This window comes from Bos mutus, chromosome 5 (genome assembly GCF_027580195.1).
Source record: "Bos mutus isolate GX-2022 chromosome 5, NWIPB_WYAK_1.1, whole genome shotgun sequence".
Taxonomy (NCBI): Eukaryota; Metazoa; Chordata; class Mammalia; order Artiodactyla; family Bovidae; genus Bos; species Bos mutus.
The window spans coordinates 54,490,275-54,513,375 of record NC_091621.1 but is presented as its reverse complement, the minus strand read 5'-3'; the positions used below and the strand labels follow the sequence as shown (position 1 = coordinate 54,513,375).

The 23,101-nt window shown below is 36.4% G+C and overlaps 1 protein-coding gene across 1 annotated transcript in view; it reads left to right on the top strand.

Annotated features, from left to right (window-relative positions):
• TMTC3 (transmembrane O-mannosyltransferase targeting cadherins 3) overlaps positions 1-23,101 on the top strand; it is a 52,008-nt gene that overhangs the window by 5,561 nt on the left and 23,346 nt on the right. The window contains exons 2-7 of the mRNA XM_005910928.3: positions 6,134-6,350; positions 9,263-9,481; positions 10,766-10,865; positions 11,063-11,178; positions 11,620-11,792; positions 19,681-19,933. Of these exons, the coding sequence (XP_005910990.1) occupies positions 6,153-6,350; positions 9,263-9,481; positions 10,766-10,865; positions 11,063-11,178; positions 11,620-11,792; positions 19,681-19,933 (1,059 nt within the window). The 5' untranslated portion in view covers positions 6,134-6,152. The remainder of the gene's footprint in view (positions 1-6,133; positions 6,351-9,262; positions 9,482-10,765; positions 10,866-11,062; positions 11,179-11,619; positions 11,793-19,680; positions 19,934-23,101) is intronic.

Sequence of the window (23,101 nt, the reverse complement as noted above, 5' to 3'; positions counted from 1 at the left end):
CATGGGGTTGCAAAGAGTCGGACACGAGTAAGTGACTGAACTGAATTGACTGACTGATGTTATATATTTTACATAATATTGTATTTTAACTTACAGTTTTGAAGCTAGTATATCAGAATTTCTAGTATATATGTTAAATACTCTTCAACATTATAAGTACTCTAAAAATCAAAAACATATTATTCCCGTATATAATTTCAAAGTATTAAAACCATCAGTTTAATTTGCTTATTTTTTCTGTTAGTTTTAAACTTTCTTTATGTGAAAACATATAGCCAGGCAGCAGTTTGTCACCCCAAGTATTACCTGGTCAGCGACCTGAGAGGTTTCTGACCCCATACACAAGACTTGATTTTCACTACCTGATGGTGAATGTCTTGAGTTGTTTTGTTTTTCTGAATTAGAGACACACATGATTTTAAAGTAAAATCATTCTTCACTCTATGTTTAAACGCATCAAGTATTCTGTGAATTATATCTTCTTGAGACTGTCATTCAATAGCCTGCTGACCTATTCTATTGTTGCCTGGGTATTACTGCTTGGAACGGCTGTAGTTTGGGTATTTCCTTTGTTACTCTCTTGTGCTTGATTCCCTGTCTCCTGATTTCCCTGTCTTTGTGTTTCTTACTCCCTCATGTTATTGGAGTAAGTCTTCTATTAGTTTCCTGAGAGGAGAATTGTTGGAGGTACGTTTTTGAGATCTTGAATGTTTTACAGTATTTTATTCTGCTTTCCTACTTGGGAAATTACACTTTATTAAAATAAAATTTTAATTTGGAAATGATTACCCAGCAGAAATTTGAAGCATTATTTCCTTTTTGTTTTCTGGATTTTTTTCTCTGGCTGCTAGTATTGTTGGTGAAAAAAAGGGGTTTAATTGGATTCTGACCTTCGGTATGGAACCTGCCTCATTTCTTTCTGAAGGTTTTAGTACCCTCTCTTTTTGTACAGGATTCTGGGTTCAAATGGTAGAAGATAGCTTGAGGGTCTAAAAGCATGTACTTTTAACTTAACCCTCATTTTCGATAAGCTGTGTCCTTTCTATTGTCTCCAGTAGCAGACACTCTGTTTTACCTGCTCCAGAGAAAAATTCTCCAGTCTTCTGCCTTGATGTAGGAGGGAAAGTTACTTGACTGTATGCAGTGAGAAAGGGGTCTAAACTTTAACAAATCCATCTGTTCCTCACCCTACTTCTTAAGTTCCTTTGCACCAGTTTTTGAGATTGGTGCTGTAAGGGGTGCAGAAAATTTTCGAGTTTTTCCCCCTTCAGTTAAGGATTCACTTTCCTGAGTCATTTAGGAATCCTTTTGCCTTTTTAGCTTCCAAAATGTTCTGAGATCTCCTCTCCAGTTGTCTTTATCCTTGTGAATTTATAGCCTTCCTTTTCTAAGAAGTAACAACTGTTACTTTAGTATGATTGAGAAGGAACTAAGCAGATCTCTCTACTCTTTAAATAAGCAGTATCAACTCTGTCATGATAATAGGTATATACAAGTCCATACCATTTAGATATGCTAAATTGCTTCTGGATTCAAGATAAACCCTTCAATAATTTTTCTATACATCTTCAAAAGGTACAGCTAATTACCTTTCTGATGTGCTGGTTTCAATTTAGCATGTCTTTAAAAAGTGTCAGTCAGTCAGTTCAGTCCCTCGGTTGTGTCCAGCTCTTTGCGACCCCATGGACTGCAGCGCTCCAGGCCTCGCTATCAATCACCAGCTCCTGGAGTTTACTCAAACTCATGTCCATTGAGTCGGTGATGCCATCCAACCATCTCATCCTCAGTCGTCCCCTTCTCCTCTCACCTTCAATCTTCCTCAGCATCAGGGTCTTTTCCAATGAGTCAATTCTTTGCATCAGGTGGCCAAACTATTGGAGTTTCAGCTTCAACATCAGTCCTTCCGATCAATATTCAGGACTGATTTCCTTTAGGATGGACTGGTTGGATCTCCTTGAAGTCCAAGGGACTCTTCAAGAGTCTTCTCCAACACCACAGTTCAAAAGAACCAATTCTTTGGCACTCAAATTTCTTTATAGTCCAACTCTCACATCCATACATGACTACTGGAAAAACCATAGCTTTGATTAGACAGACCTTTGTTGGCAAGGTAATGTCTCTACTTTTTAATAAACTGTCTAGGTTGGTCATAGTTTCCTTCCAAGGATTAAGCGTCTTTTAATTTCATGGCTGCAGTCACCATCTGCAGTGATTTTCAGTTCAGTTCAGTTCAGTTTCTCAGTTGAGTCCAATTCTTTGCCACCCCATGAATCGCAGCACGCCAGGCCTCCCTGTCCATCACCATCTCCCGGGGTTCACTCAAACTCAACATCCATCGAGTTGGTGATGCCATCCAGCCATCTCAGTGATTTTGGAGCCCCCCAAAATAAGTCTATCACAGTTTCCATTGTTTCCCCATCTATTTCCCATGAAGTGATGGGACCAAATGCCATGATCTTCGTTTTCTGAGCTTTGAGTTTTAAGCTGACTTTTTCACTCTCGTCTTTCACTTTCATCAAGAAGCTCTTTAGTTCTTCTTCGGTTTCTGCCCTAAGTGTGGTATCATCTGCATATCTGAAGTTGTTGATATTTCTCTTGGCAATCTTGATTCCAGCTTGTGCTTCATCCAGCCCAGCATTTCTCATGATGTACTCTGCATATAAGTTAAATAAGCAGGGTGACAATATACAGCCTTAATGTACTCCTTTCCTGATTTGGAACCAGTCTGTTGTTCCATGTCCAGTTCTAACTGTTGCTTCGTGACCTGCATACAGATTTCTCAAGAGGCAGGTCAGGTGATCTGGTATTCCCATCTCTTAATGAAGTTTTCACAGTTTGTTGTGGTCCATACAGTCAAAAGGCTTTGGCATAGTCAATAAAGCAGAAGTAGATGTTTTTCTGGAACTCTCTTGTTTTTTTGATGATCCAGAGGATGTTGGCAATTTGATCTCTGGTTCCTCTGCCTTTTCTAAATACAGCTTGAACATCTGGAAGTTCACAGTTCACATAGTTTTGAAGCCTGGCTTGGAGAATTTTGAACATTACTGGCATGTGAGATGAGTGCAATTGTGCGGTAGTTGGAGCATTCTTTGGCATTGCCTTTCTTTGGGATTGGAATGAAAACTGACCTTTTCCAGTCCTGTGGCCACTGTTGAGTTTTCCAAATTTGCTGGCATATTGCATGCAGCACTTAAAAAGTTAAAGTTTTCTAAATTGTTCTTAACTGTAAAATAATTTAATACCTTCTCATAGGCTCTGTGTATGCATTTTTATACAAATCTTACATCTGATTGGAAGTCTCTTGTTCTTCTCTGATCTTTCCAGAACTCCTACAGATTTATCTCAGGTTCCAGATCTTCTGGCTCTATGAATGATACATTAATTTTCTGTTCCTACTGTAACACATGCCACAATGTGGTAGCTTAAAATAACAGATTCATTATTTTACAGGTCTGTAAGTCAGAAATCCTCAACAGGGCTGTAGTCCTTTGAGGAACTCTAATGAATAATGTGTTTCTTTGCCTGTTCCAGCTTCTGCCTGTACTTGTGGCCCCCAGCTAACCATCATATCACTCTGACCTCTGCTTTTTTTTTTTTGACTCCTGTGTCCCTCATTGACTTGTGAGGTTTCTTTTCATTGAATTGGCCCACCTAGATGGTCCAGGATAATATCCTCATCTCAAAATCCTAAATTTAGTCGCACCTGAGAAGTCTATTTTGCTATAAGGTAACCAGTCCATTCTAAAGGAGATCAGCCCTGGGTGTTCTTTGGAAGGAATGATGCTAAAGCTGAAACTCCAGTACTTTGGCCACCTCATGCGAAGAGTTGACTCATTGGAAAAGACTCTGATGCTGGGAGGGATTGGGGGCAGGAGGAAAAGGGGACGACAGAGGATGAGATGGCTGGATGGCATCACCAACTCGATGGATGTGAGTTTGAGTGAACTCCAGGAGTTGGTGATGGACAGGGAGGCCTGGCGTTCTGCGATTCATGGGGTTGCAAACAGTTGGACATGACTGAGTGACTGAACTGAACTGAACATATTCACAGGTTAAGATGGTTTACATATTTGGGGAGGGTTCCCTCCACAAGTGATAAACTAAAGTTATGCTAATGACACTACTCAAGCTAGAAAAGTAAATCATCAGCATCCTTATTTTTATAATAGGGTTGTTTCTTCAGTAACCTCCACTTCATATAGTTCTTTCTCCTCTATAAACATTGTTTCACTGGATTCTTTTTAAAGCAATAACTTAAATTATGCATTGTCATGTATGAATGAAGGCCAGTCTGTAGATTAAAGGCTTTTGTTACATTGGGAAAAAGGAAAACAGTGGTTTATATCTGGATCATAAACTGCTTCTATACCCCAGGGGCCAACCAGATAACATAAATCCATCGAATAACTCAACCTCAGTGAAAGATAATGGAACTGTAGTAAACTGGCTAGTATACAGTGAGCTTAAAGGCATTCAGACAGACATTTTAAAAAGACTTGATCAATCTGAGCAAGGCTTCAGGCTACAATTTTGGACTCTTGATGTAAGTAATAGTTGATCTTCAGATTCATAAGGTACTAAAACGTGAGATTTATCTACATTTTAGAAAACCCATGATCAGTGTCTTTTTAAGTATGTATTTGTTTTCCCACAAGGATTCATTTAGATCCTGCTGGGACATATCATACCAGGTTTTCTTCAGTTATCTTTGTTTCCCAGGTAACCTGACCTGTGACAGCTGAAGAAGTTAGCTGTCTAGTTAGCTAAAGAACACGAACGTGAAGTCGTTCAGTCATGTCCGACTCTTTGTGACCCCATGGAATGTAGACTACCAGGCTCCTCCCTCCATGGGATTCTCCAGGCAAGAGTACTGGACTGGGTTGCCATTTCCTTATCCAGGGGATTTTCCCGACTCAGGGATCAAACCCAGGTCTCCCACATTCCAGGCAGAGTCTTTAACTTCTGAGCCACCAGGGAAGGTTAAAGTTAGCTAAAGAGATAGGCTTAAAGATTGATTAATGTGATAAAGAACTGTAATAGAGGTATGAAAACACACATGAAAGAGAGTGAGTGAGTGAAGTTCTCAGTCCTGTCCGACTCTTTGCAGCTGCATGGACTGTAGCCTACCAGGCTCCTCCATCCAAGGAATTTTCCAGGCAAGAGTACTAGAGTGGGTTGCCATTTCCTTCTACCTTTGGAATATGGAGAGGTGGTCTACTAATGCTTCTTAGGTGGATGGTTTTAGAACAGAGTTTTAAAGAATTAATTCTCTGTGAGAATTAACATTCTGTCTTTATTTTACTTATTGTCCTTCTATTAAAACTGTTCAGTTCAGTTGCTCAGTCGTGTCCGACTCTATGCAACCCCATGAATCGCAGCACTCCAGGCCTCCCTGTCCATCACCAACTCCCAGAGTTCACTCAGACTCAGGTCCATCGAGTTGGTAATGCCATCCAGCCATATCATCCTCTGTCTTCCCCTTCTCCTCCTGCCCCCAATCCCTCCCAGCATCAGTCTTTTCCAATGAGTCAACTCTTCGCATGAGTTTCATGAGTTTCAGCTTTAGCATCATTCCTTCCAAAGAAATCCCAGGGCTGATCTCCTTCAGAATGGACTGTTTGGATCTCCTTGCAGTCCAAGGGACTCTCGAGTCTTCTCCAACACCACAGTTCAAAAACATCAACTCTTTGGTGCTCAGCTTTCTTCACAGTCCAACTCTCACATCCATACATGACCACTGGAAAAACCATAGCCTTGACTAGATGGACCTTTGTTGGCAAAGTAATGTCTCTGCTTTTGAATATGCTATCTAGGTTGGTCATAACTTTCCTTCCAAGGAGTAAGCGTCTTTTAATTTCATGGCTGCACTTATTAAAAAAAAAATGTTTATTTCATTTTGGGCTTCCCTTGTGCCTCAGAGGATAAAGCATCTGCCTGCAATGCAGACCTGAGTTTGATCCCTGGGTCAGGAAGATCCCCCTGGAGAAGAAAGTGGCAACCGACTCTAGTACTCTTGCCTGGAAAATTCTATGTATGGAGGAGCCTGGTAGGCTCCAGTCCATTGGATCGCAAAGAGTTGCACAGGACTGAGCAACTTCACTATTTCATTGTATCTTCATGTTCTTTTCCCCAGATCCTGTCCACAAGTGCTTATGGAAAAGATGGCTGATATTAACCTCAAAGAAGTAACCTTAATAGTTGGTGTGGTTGCTGTTTGCTATTGGAACAGCCTGTTTTGTGGTTTTGTTTTTGACGATGTTTCAGCAATACTGGATAATAAAGACCTGCATCCATCTACACCTTTAAAAACTTTATTTCAGAATGATTTCTGGGGGACCCCTATGTCTGAAGTAAGTATGAATTACTTATATGTATCTCAGATTTTAAAATGTTTTAGTAGTTTAGTTTTTTCTCAGATATTTCATATAAGACATGAATATTTGTAATAAATTAGATAGGAAGTAGAAAACGTGATTATTTTTTTTAAAGTAGTACCTGATACTTTCCTTGATTGTGTACCTTGGCTTAAATGTTTTAAAACTAATATATGTGTGTAAAAACAAAATGTATTAGGAGAACAATAAGGGCTGCTGCTGCTGCTCAGTCGCTTCAGTCGTGTCCGACTCTGTGCAATTCCATAGACGGCAGCCCACCAGTCTTCTCCATCACTGGGATTCTCCAGGCAAGAACACTGGAGTGGGTTGCCATTTCCTCCTCCAATGCATGAAAGTGAAAAGTGAAAGTGAAGTTGCTCAGTCGTGTCCGATTCTTCGAGACCCCATGGACTGCAGCCTACCAGGCTCCTCCGCCCATGGGATTTTCCAGGCAAGAGTACTGGAGTGGGGTGCCATTGCCTTCTCTGACAATAAGGGCAATACATAACTATTTCTTGCTAACTGACTTCATTTCTTTTTTCTTTTTTATGACTCAAGCAAAGGAGATAACTGTTTGTGGTATATTTAACCATTTAAAAGGACTTCCCTAGTGGCTCAGTTGGTAAAAAATCCACCTGCAATGTGGCATACCTGGGATCGATCCTTCAGTTGGGAGGATCCTCTGGAGGAGGGCATGGCAACCCACTCCAATATTCTTGCCTGGAGAATCCCCATGGACAGAGGAGCACAGAGGGCTACAGTCCATGGGGTTGCAAAGGGTCAGACACAACTGAGCAACTAAGCATTAACCATTTAAAAATTATATAGCTTCATTACAGATTGAGTAAAAATGCAAAGTACACATATTAACTATTTTTCTGCAGAAAAAAATGATTTATTAAAAAGTTTAATTTGTGCCATATCTCATATCTAATAATTATTTTGATTTTATACTGAGAACCCAAAAGTTTAGGTTGTTTTTATGAAGGTATTTTTCCTGTGCTAGTAACTTTATTTTGAAGGTCAGTGTTAAACTATTAAGGACCAAACACCTGTCAGCTTAGGATCATATAGACTAGATTCTGATTTTAGTTGTATGATATAAAAGCTGTGTGAAGTAGGTGGGCACACAGCTTTTAGGTAATGAGGTATTTTCCAGATCTATAAAAGAATAAACTCTGAGGATTCATTAATTGTCTGTAATATGTAGCACATAGTTGTTGAAACATAGCATGTAACACTCTTTTTGTCATTTGTCATTCATGGCCCCTTTCCAAGTTCTCCAAACTTGGAAACTTCTCAAGAAGGGGTATGGAATCTTTCATTCTTTTAGTCACAAACAAGTATTTTTTTTTCTTACTAAAGAAGCAGGTTATTTATTTTCCTGCAGCCTTTCTGTTCTCACCCAATTCTAACCTTTAGAAGAAATGTCTTTTGATAACAAGGGAAAAATATGGTCCTGTTGTGATATTACTTTCTTGATAAATACTACATTATTTTCTAGATAATTCATTCCCCTGTACGCATACCCTCTGTCCCCAAATTATGCTAATATGTACTGTGGTTTTAATCATGATATTAGATTTTGACCTTAAAGGTGCTTTCTGGTATAAGTGATCTCAGTTCAGTACATTGCCTTAAAAACATTTCTGTATGTTTGAGGTGAAACCTGAAGGATGTACAGGAATTAGGCAAGAAAGAGAAAAACATTCGAGGTAGGTAGCACTCATGTTGTATGTAGTCAGTACAGACGGAGATATTAGAGTGCTATTAATTTCAAAATAAGAAATGTTTGGTTCTTGTGCTTCCCAGTGTTCCCTGTTGGGGATGAGCAGGCTTAAGTCTATAGATATAAAACAGAGTTATAGCGAAATACGGTAGATGTAGGAGAGCAAGGAATGTGAGTGTGGATGCCTTATATAAAATTACAAAAAAATGACTAGGATAATATTTTGTATCTTTTTAACTTGTGTGTTTTATTCTTAATCTGCTTTGATTTTGTCTTAGAGTAAAAATATTTCTTGTTAAATGTAACTTTTAGTTTATAAAGAAATTCAGTACCTAACATAAAATTTTATCTGCTACAAGTAGAGACCACAATAGCAAAGGTGTCTATTCTTTAAGAAAGTTTTTCTCTTATATCACTCCCTGTGTGGTACTTAGGAATTTTTGGTTTAATATATTCAGGTTTATACATTATGGAGGTGTTTTTTCATGAGACAACTAGGCAACCTTTTTGAGTCATTGTTATTTAAATGGCACTGGGCGATCATTCTATTCTTATGTTTCCTTTAGAAAATCTAGCCAGCAGTTACATGAATGTTTTTTGGTAATAGTTTGGGAAACAGGCTTTGGAGGGAAATCCTGTACTACAATTTGATTAATGCCACCATTATCCTATTTTCTTAATCTGGGTATTGAATTAATAGTCAAATGTTTTTCTTCTATTCTTTGATTACTTTATATCAGTGTGTGTATATATATGTGTGCGTGTGTGTGTGTGTATGGCATCACCAACTCAATAGACATGAGTCTGAGCAAGCTCCAGAAGTAGGTAATGGGCAGGGAAGCCTGGCATGCTGTGCAGTCCATGGAGTTGCAGAGTCAGACACAACTGAGCAACTGAACTGAACTCAACTATATATCAAAGAGGAAATTGCCTTGTTTTTGGACAAAGAAAGTAGGAAAACACACACACACACACACACACACACACAAAAACCCACGTAAAGCTATGTCTTAAATTTATGTTATTCTTGAGACTTTTATTATTTTATTGTTATTTCTCAGCCAAATGTAGATTCTTTAGTAGTAAAAGCAGTGATTAGTTTATGTATCCAGAAGAACCAGGATACTTTAATAATCAATGATTGTTTTTTTCCTTATAGGAGAGAAGCCACAAGTCTTACCGTCCCTTAACAGTATTGACATTTCGCTTAAATTATCTGTTCAGTGAACTAACACCAATGTCATATCATCTCCTAAATATGATTTTTCATGCTGTGGTTAGTGTGATATTTCTTAAAGTCTGCAGACTTTTTCTGAATAACCAGAGTAGTATGATTGCCTCTTTACTTTTTGCAGTGCACCCAATACACACAGAAGCAGTAAGTAAAATTTATTTTTTGCATTATTCCTACACATGACTATGATGGTATATGTTCTTAAGGAAAAAAAAATTAACCATGACTTCAAGTGTTTAAAGACTCCTTAATTTGGTACAGTGTCTTACCTTCCTAGTGCACAAGATATAGCTTTCCTAGTGTGTAAAATTTTTCAGTTTAAAACAATTTTTGAAACATAAACATTTAATGTGTAATTATTCAACTTTAGCAATGTAAAGTATAAATGAATACAGTTCTTTTCTTTGCTAATTTTTTTTGTGAATAAAGATTTTAAGTATTTGTCAACTTGGCTTTGTGTTTCAAAGGACAGAAAATAATAAGAGAAACTTATGTAAGGCATGAAAATGTATCAGAATACATGCAAATATAAGCAGACATCCTAACAAATGATGTTCAGTAATTTCATATTATTTATTACCACGAGTTTAAAAATTGTGCGCTGTCTCTACTATTGTCAGTATGCTTATGACCAACACATATTCAAATTATAACCTTACTTAATTCCGTAGTCTTGAGACTCCAAAATTGCCTCTCAGCAGAGCAAGGAGGACTCTATTCAGTTGTTGTATTACAAGCTTTTAGTTTGAAACAATAATCTGTGTATTTAAACTTTGCAGAGTTGTGTTTGTGTGTTGCAGGGGCGTTGTGTGTCTCTCCCAATATCCTGAACCTTTTGGTTTCTAACTGAACATTTTTCTATACATCTGCAAAGATGCTAGGTTGTTTTAAGTTTTATAGTGAGTTCAGAACACTTTAAAGGGAGTTTGGGGGGATTTTATATTTAAATTTTTTTGAGTTTAAAAGGATATTTTAAAGTGTATTATCTTTTTAAACTTTTCAGGTTTTATTTGTGAGATACGATGCATTGTGTTGAGTTTATTATATACTTATATTTTAAGAACACTTGTATTTAAAAAAAATTTAGAACTAAGTCTAGATGGTATACTATATAATTTTGTAAGATGTTACTATTGAAGGAAGCTGGGTAAAGGGTAAACAAGGGCCTCTCTGTACTATTTCTGCAACTTCCTCGGAGTCTATAAATATTGATAGTTAAAATAATAAAAGTTACTGATGAATATATTTTTATGTAAGATACACAAGTTCACCACCTGAGGGCACTCAAGGAATGCCTATAAAACAGAAATGTGCACTTGATAAGTTACAGCAGCTTAATTTCTAATTAAACTACTGTTACAATTATATATAGTTAAAATTTCAAAATGCTTTTCATTAATATGGACCTCCCTGCCTTTCCTTTTCTAGGTAACAGGTGTTGTAGGAAGAGCAGAACTTCTGTCATCTATCTTTTTTCTAGCTGCATTTTTGTCATATACTAAATCAAAAGGACCAGATAATTCCATAGGTAAATGTCTAATATTCAATACTTTTCCTTTAGCTGTAAAACTCAAATTATATATATTAATGTATTTTTTGAATATATAAAGCAGAAATTGCTTACAACATTTGAAGTTTTTCAGTAATATCTAATTGTCTTATTCTTTAATGATATTATAAAATTGTTTTTGTGTGTTTTTATATTTTTCTGTTCCTGAATTGTAGTGTGGACTCCAATTGCATTGACAGTTTTTTTAGTGGCTGTTGCAACACTGTGTAAAGAACAAGGAATAACAGTTGTGGGAATTTGCTGTGTATATGAAGTATTTATTGCCCAAGGGGTAAGGAGAAATATAAATTTCCTTGTTGCTGTCTTTTATACTATTTGAATCAAATTCTAATGAATTTATTTTCTAAATGTATCATCATATAAATTGCTTTACCAATAATATTTAGCAAAAATTTGCAAAAAACAAGCATGTTTTGCCTTCATACCCACTGAATATTACTTAACATTTTATATTACACTTTCAGTTTTTTAAGGACAGATTTTTAAGTTTCAGTAAAGGAACTATAGGGCAGTTTGGGAAAGCACCCAGTAATACTGCATAGTGTAATTCATTATTGGATAAGACTTTGGGGCTCAGTTTTATTCATTATCAGTTCCATGTTGATTTTATAATTATAGTCAATTTTTATTTAATCTTGCAATTAGAAAGTACAGTTGTTGAAAACATTACAATAAATTGCTATTTTTTACTTAAATTTTTTTCTTTTTCTAGTATACTTTGCCATTGTTATGTACTACTGCTGGACAGTTTCTTCGTGGAAAGGGTAGTATTCCATTTTCTATGCTGCAGACACTAATAAAACTCATTGTCTTGATGTTCAGTACCCTGTTACTTGTTGTGATTCGAGTCCAGGTTATTCAGTCGCAACTTCCAGTGTTCACCAGGTATGACATTCTGGTTCTTTTTGTATTTTTCCTTTTTTTTAACTTTGAGTTTTAAGTGATTGCAAATGTTCCAGAAAGTCTTTGATTTACATTAAGGTTTTTTAACAGCTTTATTGAGTTATAATTTATACTTTTTAAGAATCCTCATGTATTTAAAATGTTCAGATTAATAGGTTTTGACATACATGTACACTCTTGGAAGCATCAGTCAAAATAATGATCCCCCAGTTGGTTAAGTGTTAAGTCTTCCATATCCTTAGTCATTTTTGTCTACTTGCTCTATTAATTATTGAGAAAAGGATGTTGAAATCTCTGACTGTAACTGATCAGAGTTACAAACTGACTGATTTGTCTATTTCTCCTCAGTTCTGACAATTTTTGCTTCCTGTATTTATTGTAAAACTAAAGTATATCAATATTTAGGATTTTAATGTTTTCTTGATGTATTGATCCCTTTATCATTATTAAATGAGCTTCTTTATCCCTGCTAATAGTCTTTACTAAGAAATTCACTTTTCCTTATATTAACTACTCCAGCTGTCTTTTGTTAGTGATAAACGGTTTATCTTTTTTCATCTCTTTACCTCTTAATTCTATCTATATCTTTATATTTAAAGTAGATTTTTTTATAGGCTACATATAGTTGGGTCTTCCTTTTTTGTTTGGTCAGATAATCTGTCTTTTAAATGGTAGGTTCAGCTGTCTGATACAGTTTGTTGTAAATCTACCATCTTGCTAATTGTTTTCTCTTTGTCTCATCTGTTCTTTGTTCCATTTTTTCTGTGTTTTGAATTGAATGTTTTATATTACTCCATTCTTATCTCCTTGTTGGCTTATTAGCTATAAATCTTCCCTGTGTATTTTTAGTGATTGCTTTAGGGGTATTTTTGGTTTACATCATTTGTTTATCACAATTTATCTTTAAGAATATTATAATTGTATGAATATAAATTATAAATGTCAGTATATATAGTACAAATACATATAAATAAATAAGTTTATATATAAACACTTTAAATAATAACATAGCCTTTGTGCTAGTTGCATATGTTTTTACTGAGTATACATTATAAATCCCACAATACATTGTTAATTTTTACTTTAAACAGTTATCTTTGGAAGAGATTAAACTTAGAAAAATTTTTGTTTTACCCTGTAGAGTTACCATTTCTAGTGTTCTTCCTTTGTTAGATCAAGATTTTCATCTGGTACCATTTTTCCTTGTGACTGAAGGACTTTCTTTGACATTTCTTGACCATGTAGGACTGCGCTGGTGATGAATTCTTTAAGCTTTTGAAAGGTCAGTTTTCATTCCAATCCCAAAGAAAGGCAATGCCAAAGAATGCTCAAACTACCGCACAATTGCATTCATCTTACACGCTAGTAAAGTAATGCTCAAAATTCTCCAAGCCAGGCTTCAGCAATATGTGAACTGTGAACTTCCTGATGTTCAAGCTGGTTTTAGAAAAGGCAGAGGAACCAGAGATCAAATTGCCAACATCCGCTGGATCGTGGAAAAAGCAAGAGAGTTCCAGAAAAACATATATTTCTGCTTTATTGACTATGCCAAAGCCTTTGAGTGTGTGGATCACAATCAACTGTGGAACATTCTGAAAGAGATGGGAATACCAGACCACCTGATCTGCCTCTTGAGAAATTTGTATGCAGGTCAGGAAGCAACAGTTAGAACTGGACATGGAACAACAGACTGGTTCCAAATAGGAAAAGGAGTTTGTCAAGGTTGTATATTGTCACCCTGTTTATTTAACTTATATGCAGAGTACATCATGAGAAACGCTGGACTGGAAGAAACACAAGCTGGAATCAAGATTGCTGGGAGAAATATGAATAACCTCAGATATGCAGATGACACCACCCTTATGGCAGAAAGTGAAGAGGAACTCAAAAGCTTCTTGATGAAAGTGAAAGTGGAGAGTGAAAAAGTTGGCTTAAAGCTCAACATTCAGAAAATGAAGATCATGGCCTCCAGTCCCATCACTTCCTGGGAAATAGATGGGGAAACAGTGGAAACAGTGTCAGACTTTATTTTTCTGGGCTCCAAAATCACTGCAAATGGTGACTGCAGCCATGAAATTAAAAGGTGCTTACTCCTTGGAAGGAAAGTTATGACCAACCTAGATAGCATATTCAAGAGCAGAGACATTACTTTGCCAACAAAGGTTCGTCTAGTCAAGGCTATGGTTTTTCCAGTGGTCATGTATGGATGTGAGAGTTGGACTGTGAAGAAGGCTGAGCACTGAAGAATCGATGCTTTTGAACTGTGGTGTTGGAGAAGACTCTTGAGAGTCCCTTGGACTGCAAGGAGATCCAACCAGTCCATTCTAAAGGAGATCAGCCCTGGGATTTCTTTGGAAGGAATGATGCTAAAGCTGAAACTCATGAAACTCATGCGAAGAGTTGACTCATTGGAAAAGACTCTGATGCTGGGAGGGATTGGGGGCAGGAGGAGAAGAGGACGACAGAGGATGAGATGGCTGGATGGCATCACTGACTCGATGGACGTGAGTCTGGGTGAACTCCGGGAGTTGGTGATGGACAGGGAGGCCTGGCATGCTGTGATTCATGGGGTCGCAAAGAGTTGGACACGACTGAGCGACTGATCTGATATATAATACCTTTGTTTTACCTTTATTTTTGAAAGATATTTTCCTTGAGTGTAGAATTCTACAATGCTGGTTTTCATTCACTAATCTAAAAATATTACTCTATATTCTGTGGCTTGTGTTATGTTAAATGGAAAATCTTTTCATCCTTATCTTTATGTTTCTGCATGTAGTATGTCTTTTTTTTTCAATCCTTGCTTTTAATAGTTTCTCTTTATTGTTTCTCTTCTCTGTATTTTTTAATTGAGGCATAATTAACATGTAGCATTGTATTAGTGTACAACATAATGAATCTTATACATACACACACAAATGATTACCATAATAAATTTAGTCAACATCTGTCACCACACATAATTACCAAAAAGTTTTTTTTTTCTTTTGATGAGAACCTTTAAGATCTACACTCTTAGCAACTTTCAAATATATGATACAGTATTGTTAACTACACTCATGATGCTATACATTGCAACTTCAGGACTTATTGTACAACACAGTTTGGGTGAAAATGGCCAAAAGTTGCAAGCTTTCAGTTACTGTTTGTTTTATCTTCATGTTTCTTGTGCTTAGGTTAATTTAGCTTTTTAGAATATGTAACTCTTACTTCATTACATTTTAGAATTGTTTCAGTTATAAACTTCTTGAAATATTTTTTTCTTTGCTCTCCCTTCTTCCTCTGGGGCACCAATTACATGTATTTTAGGCTTCTTGAAGTAATACTGTTACTCTGTATTTATTCCTCTTCCCTCCAAAGCCATTTTTCCCATTTTCATTTTGGATAATTTCTTCCATTGTAGCTTCAAGCTTACTAATTTTTTTCTGCATGTCTAATCTGTCCTTAATTTCTTTTATTTTTCATCTCAGACATTTTCATCTCTATTTGAGTTCTGTTTGAGGTGTGTGTGTGTGTGCGCGCGCGCGTGTGTATTCCATGTTTCTGACTGTTTTAGCTCTTTAATGTCCTTTTCCACTGATTTTGTCATCTGTGTAATTTCCTGGTCAGTTTAGATTGAATAATTTTTCTCCTCATGGATTGTATTTTTCTATCTCTTCACATGCTTGGTAGTTTTTCTAATAGGTACTGTATCTGATTTTACCTAATGTATTCCTATAAATATTGTAGAGCATTGTTCTCAGATGCATGTAAGTTATTTGAAAGATGTTTCGTCTTCTAGTCTTGCTTTTAAGCTTTGTTTTAGGAGACCATAGCAGTGTTTGTTGTTGTTTAATAGCTAAGTCGTGTCTGGCTCTTTTTGCAACCCCATGGACTATAGCCTGCCAGGCTCCTCTGTCCATGGGATTTTCAGGCCAGAATCCTGGAGTGAGTTACCACTTCCTTCTCCAGGGTATCTTCCCTACCCGAGGACTGAACCCACTTCTGCATTGGCAGGAAGATTCTTACCACTGAGCCACCTGGGAAGCATAGCAACATTTAGGATAAGGATAATTTTGCTCCTTTGCTGACACAAGACCCTTCTGACTTCTCTACTTGATAGACTTTGCATTATGAGGATTTCCACTCTGGCTGCTGAAGAACTGTTCCTAGTTGTGAGTTTTTATCTAATCCTTTCAGAAGGTACTTTCCAAACTGTATTTTCCTAGACCTGTTGTAACAATTTACCAGAAACTGAGTGGCTTAAAGAGCAGGAATTTATTCTCTCATGGTGCTGGAGGCCAGAGTCCAAAAATCAAGGTACCAGGCACAGTTGGTTCCTTCTGAAGGCTCTGGGAAAGAATCTGTTCTATGCCTCTTTCCTAGCTTCTGGAGGTTGCTGGCAATCTTTGACATTCCTTGGCATGTTGCTGTATCATTGTAATCTGTTCTGTCTTTGCCTAGCCTTTTTCCCTGTGTGTTTCTCTGTATTTTCTCTTCTTTGTATAAGAACATCAGTCATTAGATGGTGCTGTGCTGTGTTTAGTCGCGCAGTCATGTCCCACTCTTTGCAACCCCGTAGACTGCAGCTTGCCAGGCTCCTCTGTCCATGGGGATTCTTCAGGGAGGAGTACTAGAGTGTGTCACCATGCCCTCATTAGACAGTGGGCCCACCCTTAATCCATTATGACCTCATCTTAACTATAACTGAATTGACAAAGACCTACTTGCTAATAAAGTCACATTCTGGTGTTGTGGGTAGACATAAACTTTGGAGAAACAGAAATCAACCCACTATACTGTCCTTAGGTATTTCTTTGTATATATATGCTGATCAGTTCTCAATAGTACTGAAAACTGGAGAGAAATCCTTTACAGATATGAGTTCTCTTTCTCAACAGTTTTCTTCTCCCTGGTATTCTACCTGCTAATTCTAACCCCCCTGGACTTCTAGGGCTCCCAGCTTCATCTTTTCAATTTAGGGATACAAATGGTCTCCACTCAGATTCTCTCTTGCTACTGCACAGACTAAAAATTCTATCCAAGTTCTAAACTCTTTAGATAGGGCTCCCCTCATCTGTTTTTTTGTTTTTGTTTTTGTTTTTTCCTATCAATCGAGTGTCATTGTCTTTCTTTGCTCGATGCTTAGAATGTTAAAGGAAGTTTTAATTTTCCATTTTTTTTATTTGTTTAAGGCTAGAAGCAAAAGTTATACTGAATTTTAACATTCTTATCTTTTTTTCCTGCTCTCATCGCATTTTTCCATTTCACCTCACTCATCCAAAGTTTAAAAGAAAATTTACAAAGTTACCTATTCATAGTTTTGTTCAAGTGACTGACATTACATGCAAGAACTTTTTTTTTAAACAAAATCCCAACATTTTTCCATTATAGGTTATTACAAGATACTGAATATAGTTCCCTTTGCTATGCAATAGGACCTTGTTTATCTCTTTTATATATAGTAAGGTATATCTGTTAAATCCAAGCTCCTAATTTATCCCTCCCTCACCTTTTCCCCTTTGGTAGTCATATATTTGTTTTCTATGTCTGTGAGTCTGTTTCTGTTTAGTAAATAAGTTCACTTGTATCATCTTTTAGATTCTACAAAAAAGTGATATCATATGGTATTTGTTTTTCTCTACCTAATTTACTTCACCAAGTATGATAATCTCTAGGTCTGTCCATGGTGGAGAAGGCAATGGCACCCCACTCCAGTACTCTTGCCTGGAAAATCCCATGGACAGAGGAGCCTGGTGGGCTCCAGTCTGTGGGGTCACTAAGAGTCGGGCACGACTGAGCAACTTCACTTTCACTTTTCACTTTCATGCATTAGAGAAGGAAATGGCAACCCACTCCAGTGTTCTTGCCTGGAGAATCCCAGGGACAGAGGAGCCTAGTGGGCTGCCATCTATGGGGTCGCACAGAGTCGTGTAAATGGCATTATTTCATTGTTCTTTTATGTCTGAGTAATATTCTATTGTATAATAATTATCCTTAATAGCATTTTTTTCTATAAAGAATATTTAAACATTTTACCTCCAGAATTTTTACTTCTGAGTCTAGCCATGCTAAACTAAAAGCTCATTTAAGCATAATAGTGTGGAAAATAGATTGAATTGTAGATAGATATTTTGTATTTCCTTCTTCACTCCTTAATGTTTCCTGTTTATCATTTGTTTTAGGGAATTTGAATCAACTCTTTTGCATCTCTAGTTCTATAATATGACAATGTGCCTTATAGGTGTGAATGTATTCATTTTTTGTATATATATGTAGATGGGTATATGGAGTATGTTATGTTTACACTGTATTTTCCAAATATAAGCATTTTAAAATGTGTGTATATGTACTTGTGTTATATAAATTTTATTCTGTTATCCTTTGAGGGTGATTATAATATGATTAGACTTGGTTTGACATATATTCTTTGACTAAAGTTCGATTATCAAATAATTTATCCTAAATAGTTAATTTTTTAAATGAACTCTGAAAAGTGGATGACAGGAAAAAGTTTTGTGTTCAGTTTTGTTGGTCATGTTGAGAATTCAAATCCTGACTTTCAAGATTTAGTATTTTTCATACATGTATATATTGAAGTATGAAAGTTTTGGAGAAGGAGTTGGCTACCCACTCCAGTATTCTTGCCTGGAGAATCCCAAGGACAGAGGAGTCTGGAGGGCTTCAGTCCATAGGGTTGCAAAGAGTAGGACACGACTGAAGTGACTTAGCACAGCATGAAAGTTTAGAAAATATTATTTGTTCAAATAATAATTCATTTTTCTCAACCAGTTGATATTTTTAAGAAGACCAAGTCAAATAAGTGATAGAGGTTGATTTTTCCTTGACTTACTCATTTTAAAATGAGAATTGGGTTTTTAAGCAACTATATTAGAGGAAGGAGAGATACTCAGTCGTGTCCAACTCTTTGTGACCCCATGGGCTGTGGCTCACAGGCCCCTTCTGTCCATGGAATTCAGGCAAGAATTTGGGAGTGGGTGGCCATTCCCTTCTCCAGGGGATCTTCCTGACAGGGATTGGACCTACCTTGCAGGCGGATTCTTTACCATCTGAGCCACTAGGGAAGATTTAAACAACTATATGTTAACACAATTTAGATATGTTAATACAATTTAAAACATAGTGTAAAGAATTAAAAATCTGAAGTGATTAATTTAAATGTACTTTTAAAAAATGATTTGACTTAATTTGCAGTAAACAGACTAATAATATATCATGGCCTATATAAACTAGGATATAAGTTTGTATTAAGTAGAGCACAAATAAAATGTTCCATAGGGCTGTGAAGTTACTACTCTGTACTAGAATTTGGTTTTTAGCTTTGTAGAAATCAAAAAGAAAAAGCTCATAGGTGATTTAGTTCTCTCTGTTTGTGACAAAAGAAAACATAGAAATTCTTTCTAGAAAACATAGTTTTCATTAGCATTTGGTGATGAAAGAAACATCTCTTAAAGGAAAACATTAGTGTTCTCAGAAGCATTCATACAACACATACAACAATGAATCGTACAAAACTTTTCTTATGATGTTGAAGCAGAAAGCCATAGTTTAATAAAAGCATTTCTGCAGAATGTCATAATATTATAGAATACCTGTCTGAAGCATTCTCATAATAAACTAGAAATAGGTAACCTGCTTGCCCCTCAAACAGTTCTTCATAAATATCATTCCTCTTAACTAGACATTTCATAAAGAGATTTGAACTCAGGCAAGAATCTAAGGTATCCATAAAAAGTTTATGTCTTTAACAAGATTACATGTAAAATGCCGGTCTTCTTGTTGTTGTTCAGTATTTGTATCTTTTATATATTAACTTTGTGTTTAAAGTGTTTTAATTTCAGTAACTTTTTTTTTCCCATTCTTTATACAGGTTTGATAACCCAGCTGCTGTAAGCCCAACTCCTACAAGGCAGCTAACTTTTAACTACCTGCTTCCTGTGAATGCTTGGCTTCTATTAAATCCTTCAGAGCTCTGCTGTGATTGGACCATGGGAACAATACCACTGATAGAGTCGTTTCTAGATGTTCGAAATCTTGCCACATTTATTTTTTTTTGCTTTTTGGGAGCTTTGGGAGTATTTAGTCTCAGATATCCTAGTAACTCCTCCAAGACCGTTTTAATGGTAAGAAAGTTTCTTAAATTTTCAGATAATACTATATTCAGTTTATTGAGTGCCTTTACTTTTTCAAAAGCATCTTTGAAAAATTGCTGTCTTTGTTCATGTCATCCTAATTTATGAACTTATTTTAGGCTATCCTGTAATTTTATGTCAGATTTTGCTTAATGCTGCACATTCAGCATGTGACACAAAGAGTGATTATGAATTTCCCTAATTTAGTGGGATCTCTGAAATCATGGAGCATCCTTTTTAGCATTAATTTTTTTTAATATTTTTTTTAATATTTCTTACCTTTACCCCACTAGATTATACATCCTTTTAAAGAAATGAATTAGTCAGTATACTGTATACTTCTTTGTTTTCTTGGCACAGAGAAGAGGATCATGTAAGATAAGCCCCTAGAAATGCATAGCTCTTTATTTTTCATTAGCAAAACTTTAATTACTCCCTGAAGTATTTCTTACTGTGTTCAGAGAATTCTGATTATTTGAAAGTCTTTTTTTTGTTTTTATGAGCTCTGTTTCCAGTTTTCTTAGCTCTGCCCTCACTTCTTACTCATAATAATTGTGTTGCCTCTTACTTTAAATTATGGAAGGAAATAATCATCTTTAACATTTTCTTCAGATTTTACTGTATGCCAGAAAGTGCTTTTAATACTTTGCAAGTGTATTCTGGCTGCAGCACTAGATTCATTTATTCATTCAATAAAAATTTTGATTTGTAGCCTATGTATCAGGTAGCGTTTTAGGCACTGCGTATATGATAGTAAAAGAAATACAGGGCCCCCATTGCCAGAGAACTCACATTCTAGAGAAATTTGAATGAATATAGGGTTTGAAGAAAGATCATATTTACTAGTATCTGGACCTGTTGAGTTTGAGGTGTCTTTGAAATTTTCTAACGGAGATTTTGAATGGCGCTTTGTGCCTGGAGTTCTGTGGCAAAGCCTGAGATACACATAAACATATGATAAATTGCCACAGAGAAGTTTGACAGCTGCCATAGAGATAGTAATTGAAAGCAAGATATAAAGAAGAAGACCTTTGGAGAGGTTATAGAGCAGCCTTTCTCAACTGGGATTTTGTCACATCTCTTAGAGATGGTAATTAGCTATCACCGTTCTAGATGCATAGAAGTTAATTCATACATATAATGCTTTAGACTATTTGTTCTTAAATTTCCCTCAATAAAGAGTTGAAGGGGCTGAATAGAGAAGAAGGCTGTATCTCAGTCAGTCTTTAAAAGCTTCCATATTTAGGTGTTGTGTAAAGGAAAATAAACCAAATAGCAGCTGCTGCTGCTGCTAAGTCGCTTCAGTCGTGCTCGACTCTCTGCGACCCCATAGACGGCAGCCCACCAGGCTCCCACGTCCCTGGGATTCTCCAGGCAAGAACACTGGAGTGGGTTGCCGTTTCCTTCTCCAATGCATGAAAGTGAAAAGTGAAAGTGAAGTTGCTCAGTCGTGCCTGACTCTCAGCGACCCCATGGACTGCAGTCTACCAGGCTCCTCCATCCATGGGATTTTCCAGGCAAGAGTACCAAATAGGAAATAGACCAAATGGACAGAAAGGTAGGAAAACGTTTCTGGAAAGAATGGTTAACACCAACAGTTGCTGTCAAGTAGTGAGTGAGATCAGTTGGATTTGACTTCTTTTATGTAGTTACTTAAATGAAATTTGTATCTGTGGAATGATTTGATTAGGAGATGAGGAAAGGAAGATTGCTAGTGAAGGTAACCTTTAGGAGTGATTTAACTGAGATAAGGTCTAATTTAGAGAAGATAGCCAGTCAGGCAATGGCTTCAAGTATAACAAAGCAACCGATCTTTTGTTGGGGGATCAGGGCTTGGGGGAAGCATAGAGACCTGGAATTGATGGACCTTCCGAGGCTGAAGTGGGTTGATATTGGGGGAAAGACTTGCTTGGTTGGCATTTAGAATCACATTCCTTGGAGTGCTCAGTTGGCTGACCTTTATACACAGAGATATCACTAATGGGTTTGCTTACAAAAACATGCTCTTTGAGTTGAAACGTTAAATGAGGTTACAACCAACTGCTTGTGATCCATCTCCACAAAAATCTTTCCCTAAGAGTATGGGAACTTGTTTTATACCTAAGGGTCATAATGAATGGTTAAGATAACTTAAAGATAATATTGTCAAAGGAGAAGATTTTTAAGGTTGGAAAGGCAAGAGCATTTTTAGCATAGAAAGTTGATATAAGAAAGTGATTAGGTAAATGAAAGAAAAGCTAATTGATAGTAAGATTAGAGGTGTGGAGCTCAGGTTTGGCCTCAGATAGATGGAGACACTGCTTATGTTATAGGAAGGATGGCAATGGTCGTGAATGTAGATGTTAATAGATTTAGTAGCAGAGAATTAAAGAAATTCTTGTTTTATCGCTTTTGTTTTTTCTGAAAGTTTGGTAGTGTAGTCACCTCCTAAAAGTGACATGGGTCAAAAATTTGAGAAAAATAGTCAAGACTGAAAATAGTAAAAGAGAGTGAGAGTGAGCCTACCAAAGAAACCTAGAATCTTGAGCAGTCTTAAGGATTTAATTTGAAGTTGATCATGAATTTATGACGATACAGATTTATTTTTGCTTTGGGACTTTGTCTAATAGTGCTTTGCAGCTCACATAAATAAAAATGAAGTAGATACATGGTAGAATACATCCAAAAGTGAGTTTCTACTAAAAAGCAAAGTAAAGAAGAGTAGTTAAATACAAAGTTTTGGCAAATAAAATAATTTGTATAGTGCAAACTGAATAAAAAATAGAAAGGATATTGCCAATGAAATTAACATAGATTTACATTAATTAATTATGTTATAGTTTGTTTGTATAAAAAAGGAACCCTTGTGACTTTAGGTATAACTGCTTTAAATATAGTCCTAAACATACTTTTAAATTTTTTGAAATTGAAATAGAGTCGATTTATAATACTGTGTTGTTAGTTTTGTAGAAAACAAACTTAGCTACCAAAGGTGAAGGGTCTTCCCTGGTGTCTCAGTGGTAAAGAATCTATCTGCCAATGCAAGACCCAGGAGATGCAGGTTTGATCCCCTGAAGTAGGAGATGGCAACCCATTCCAGGATTTTTGCCTGGGAAATCCCATGGACAGAGCCTGGCGGGCTACAGTCCATGCAGTCGTGAAAGAGTTGGACAGGACTCT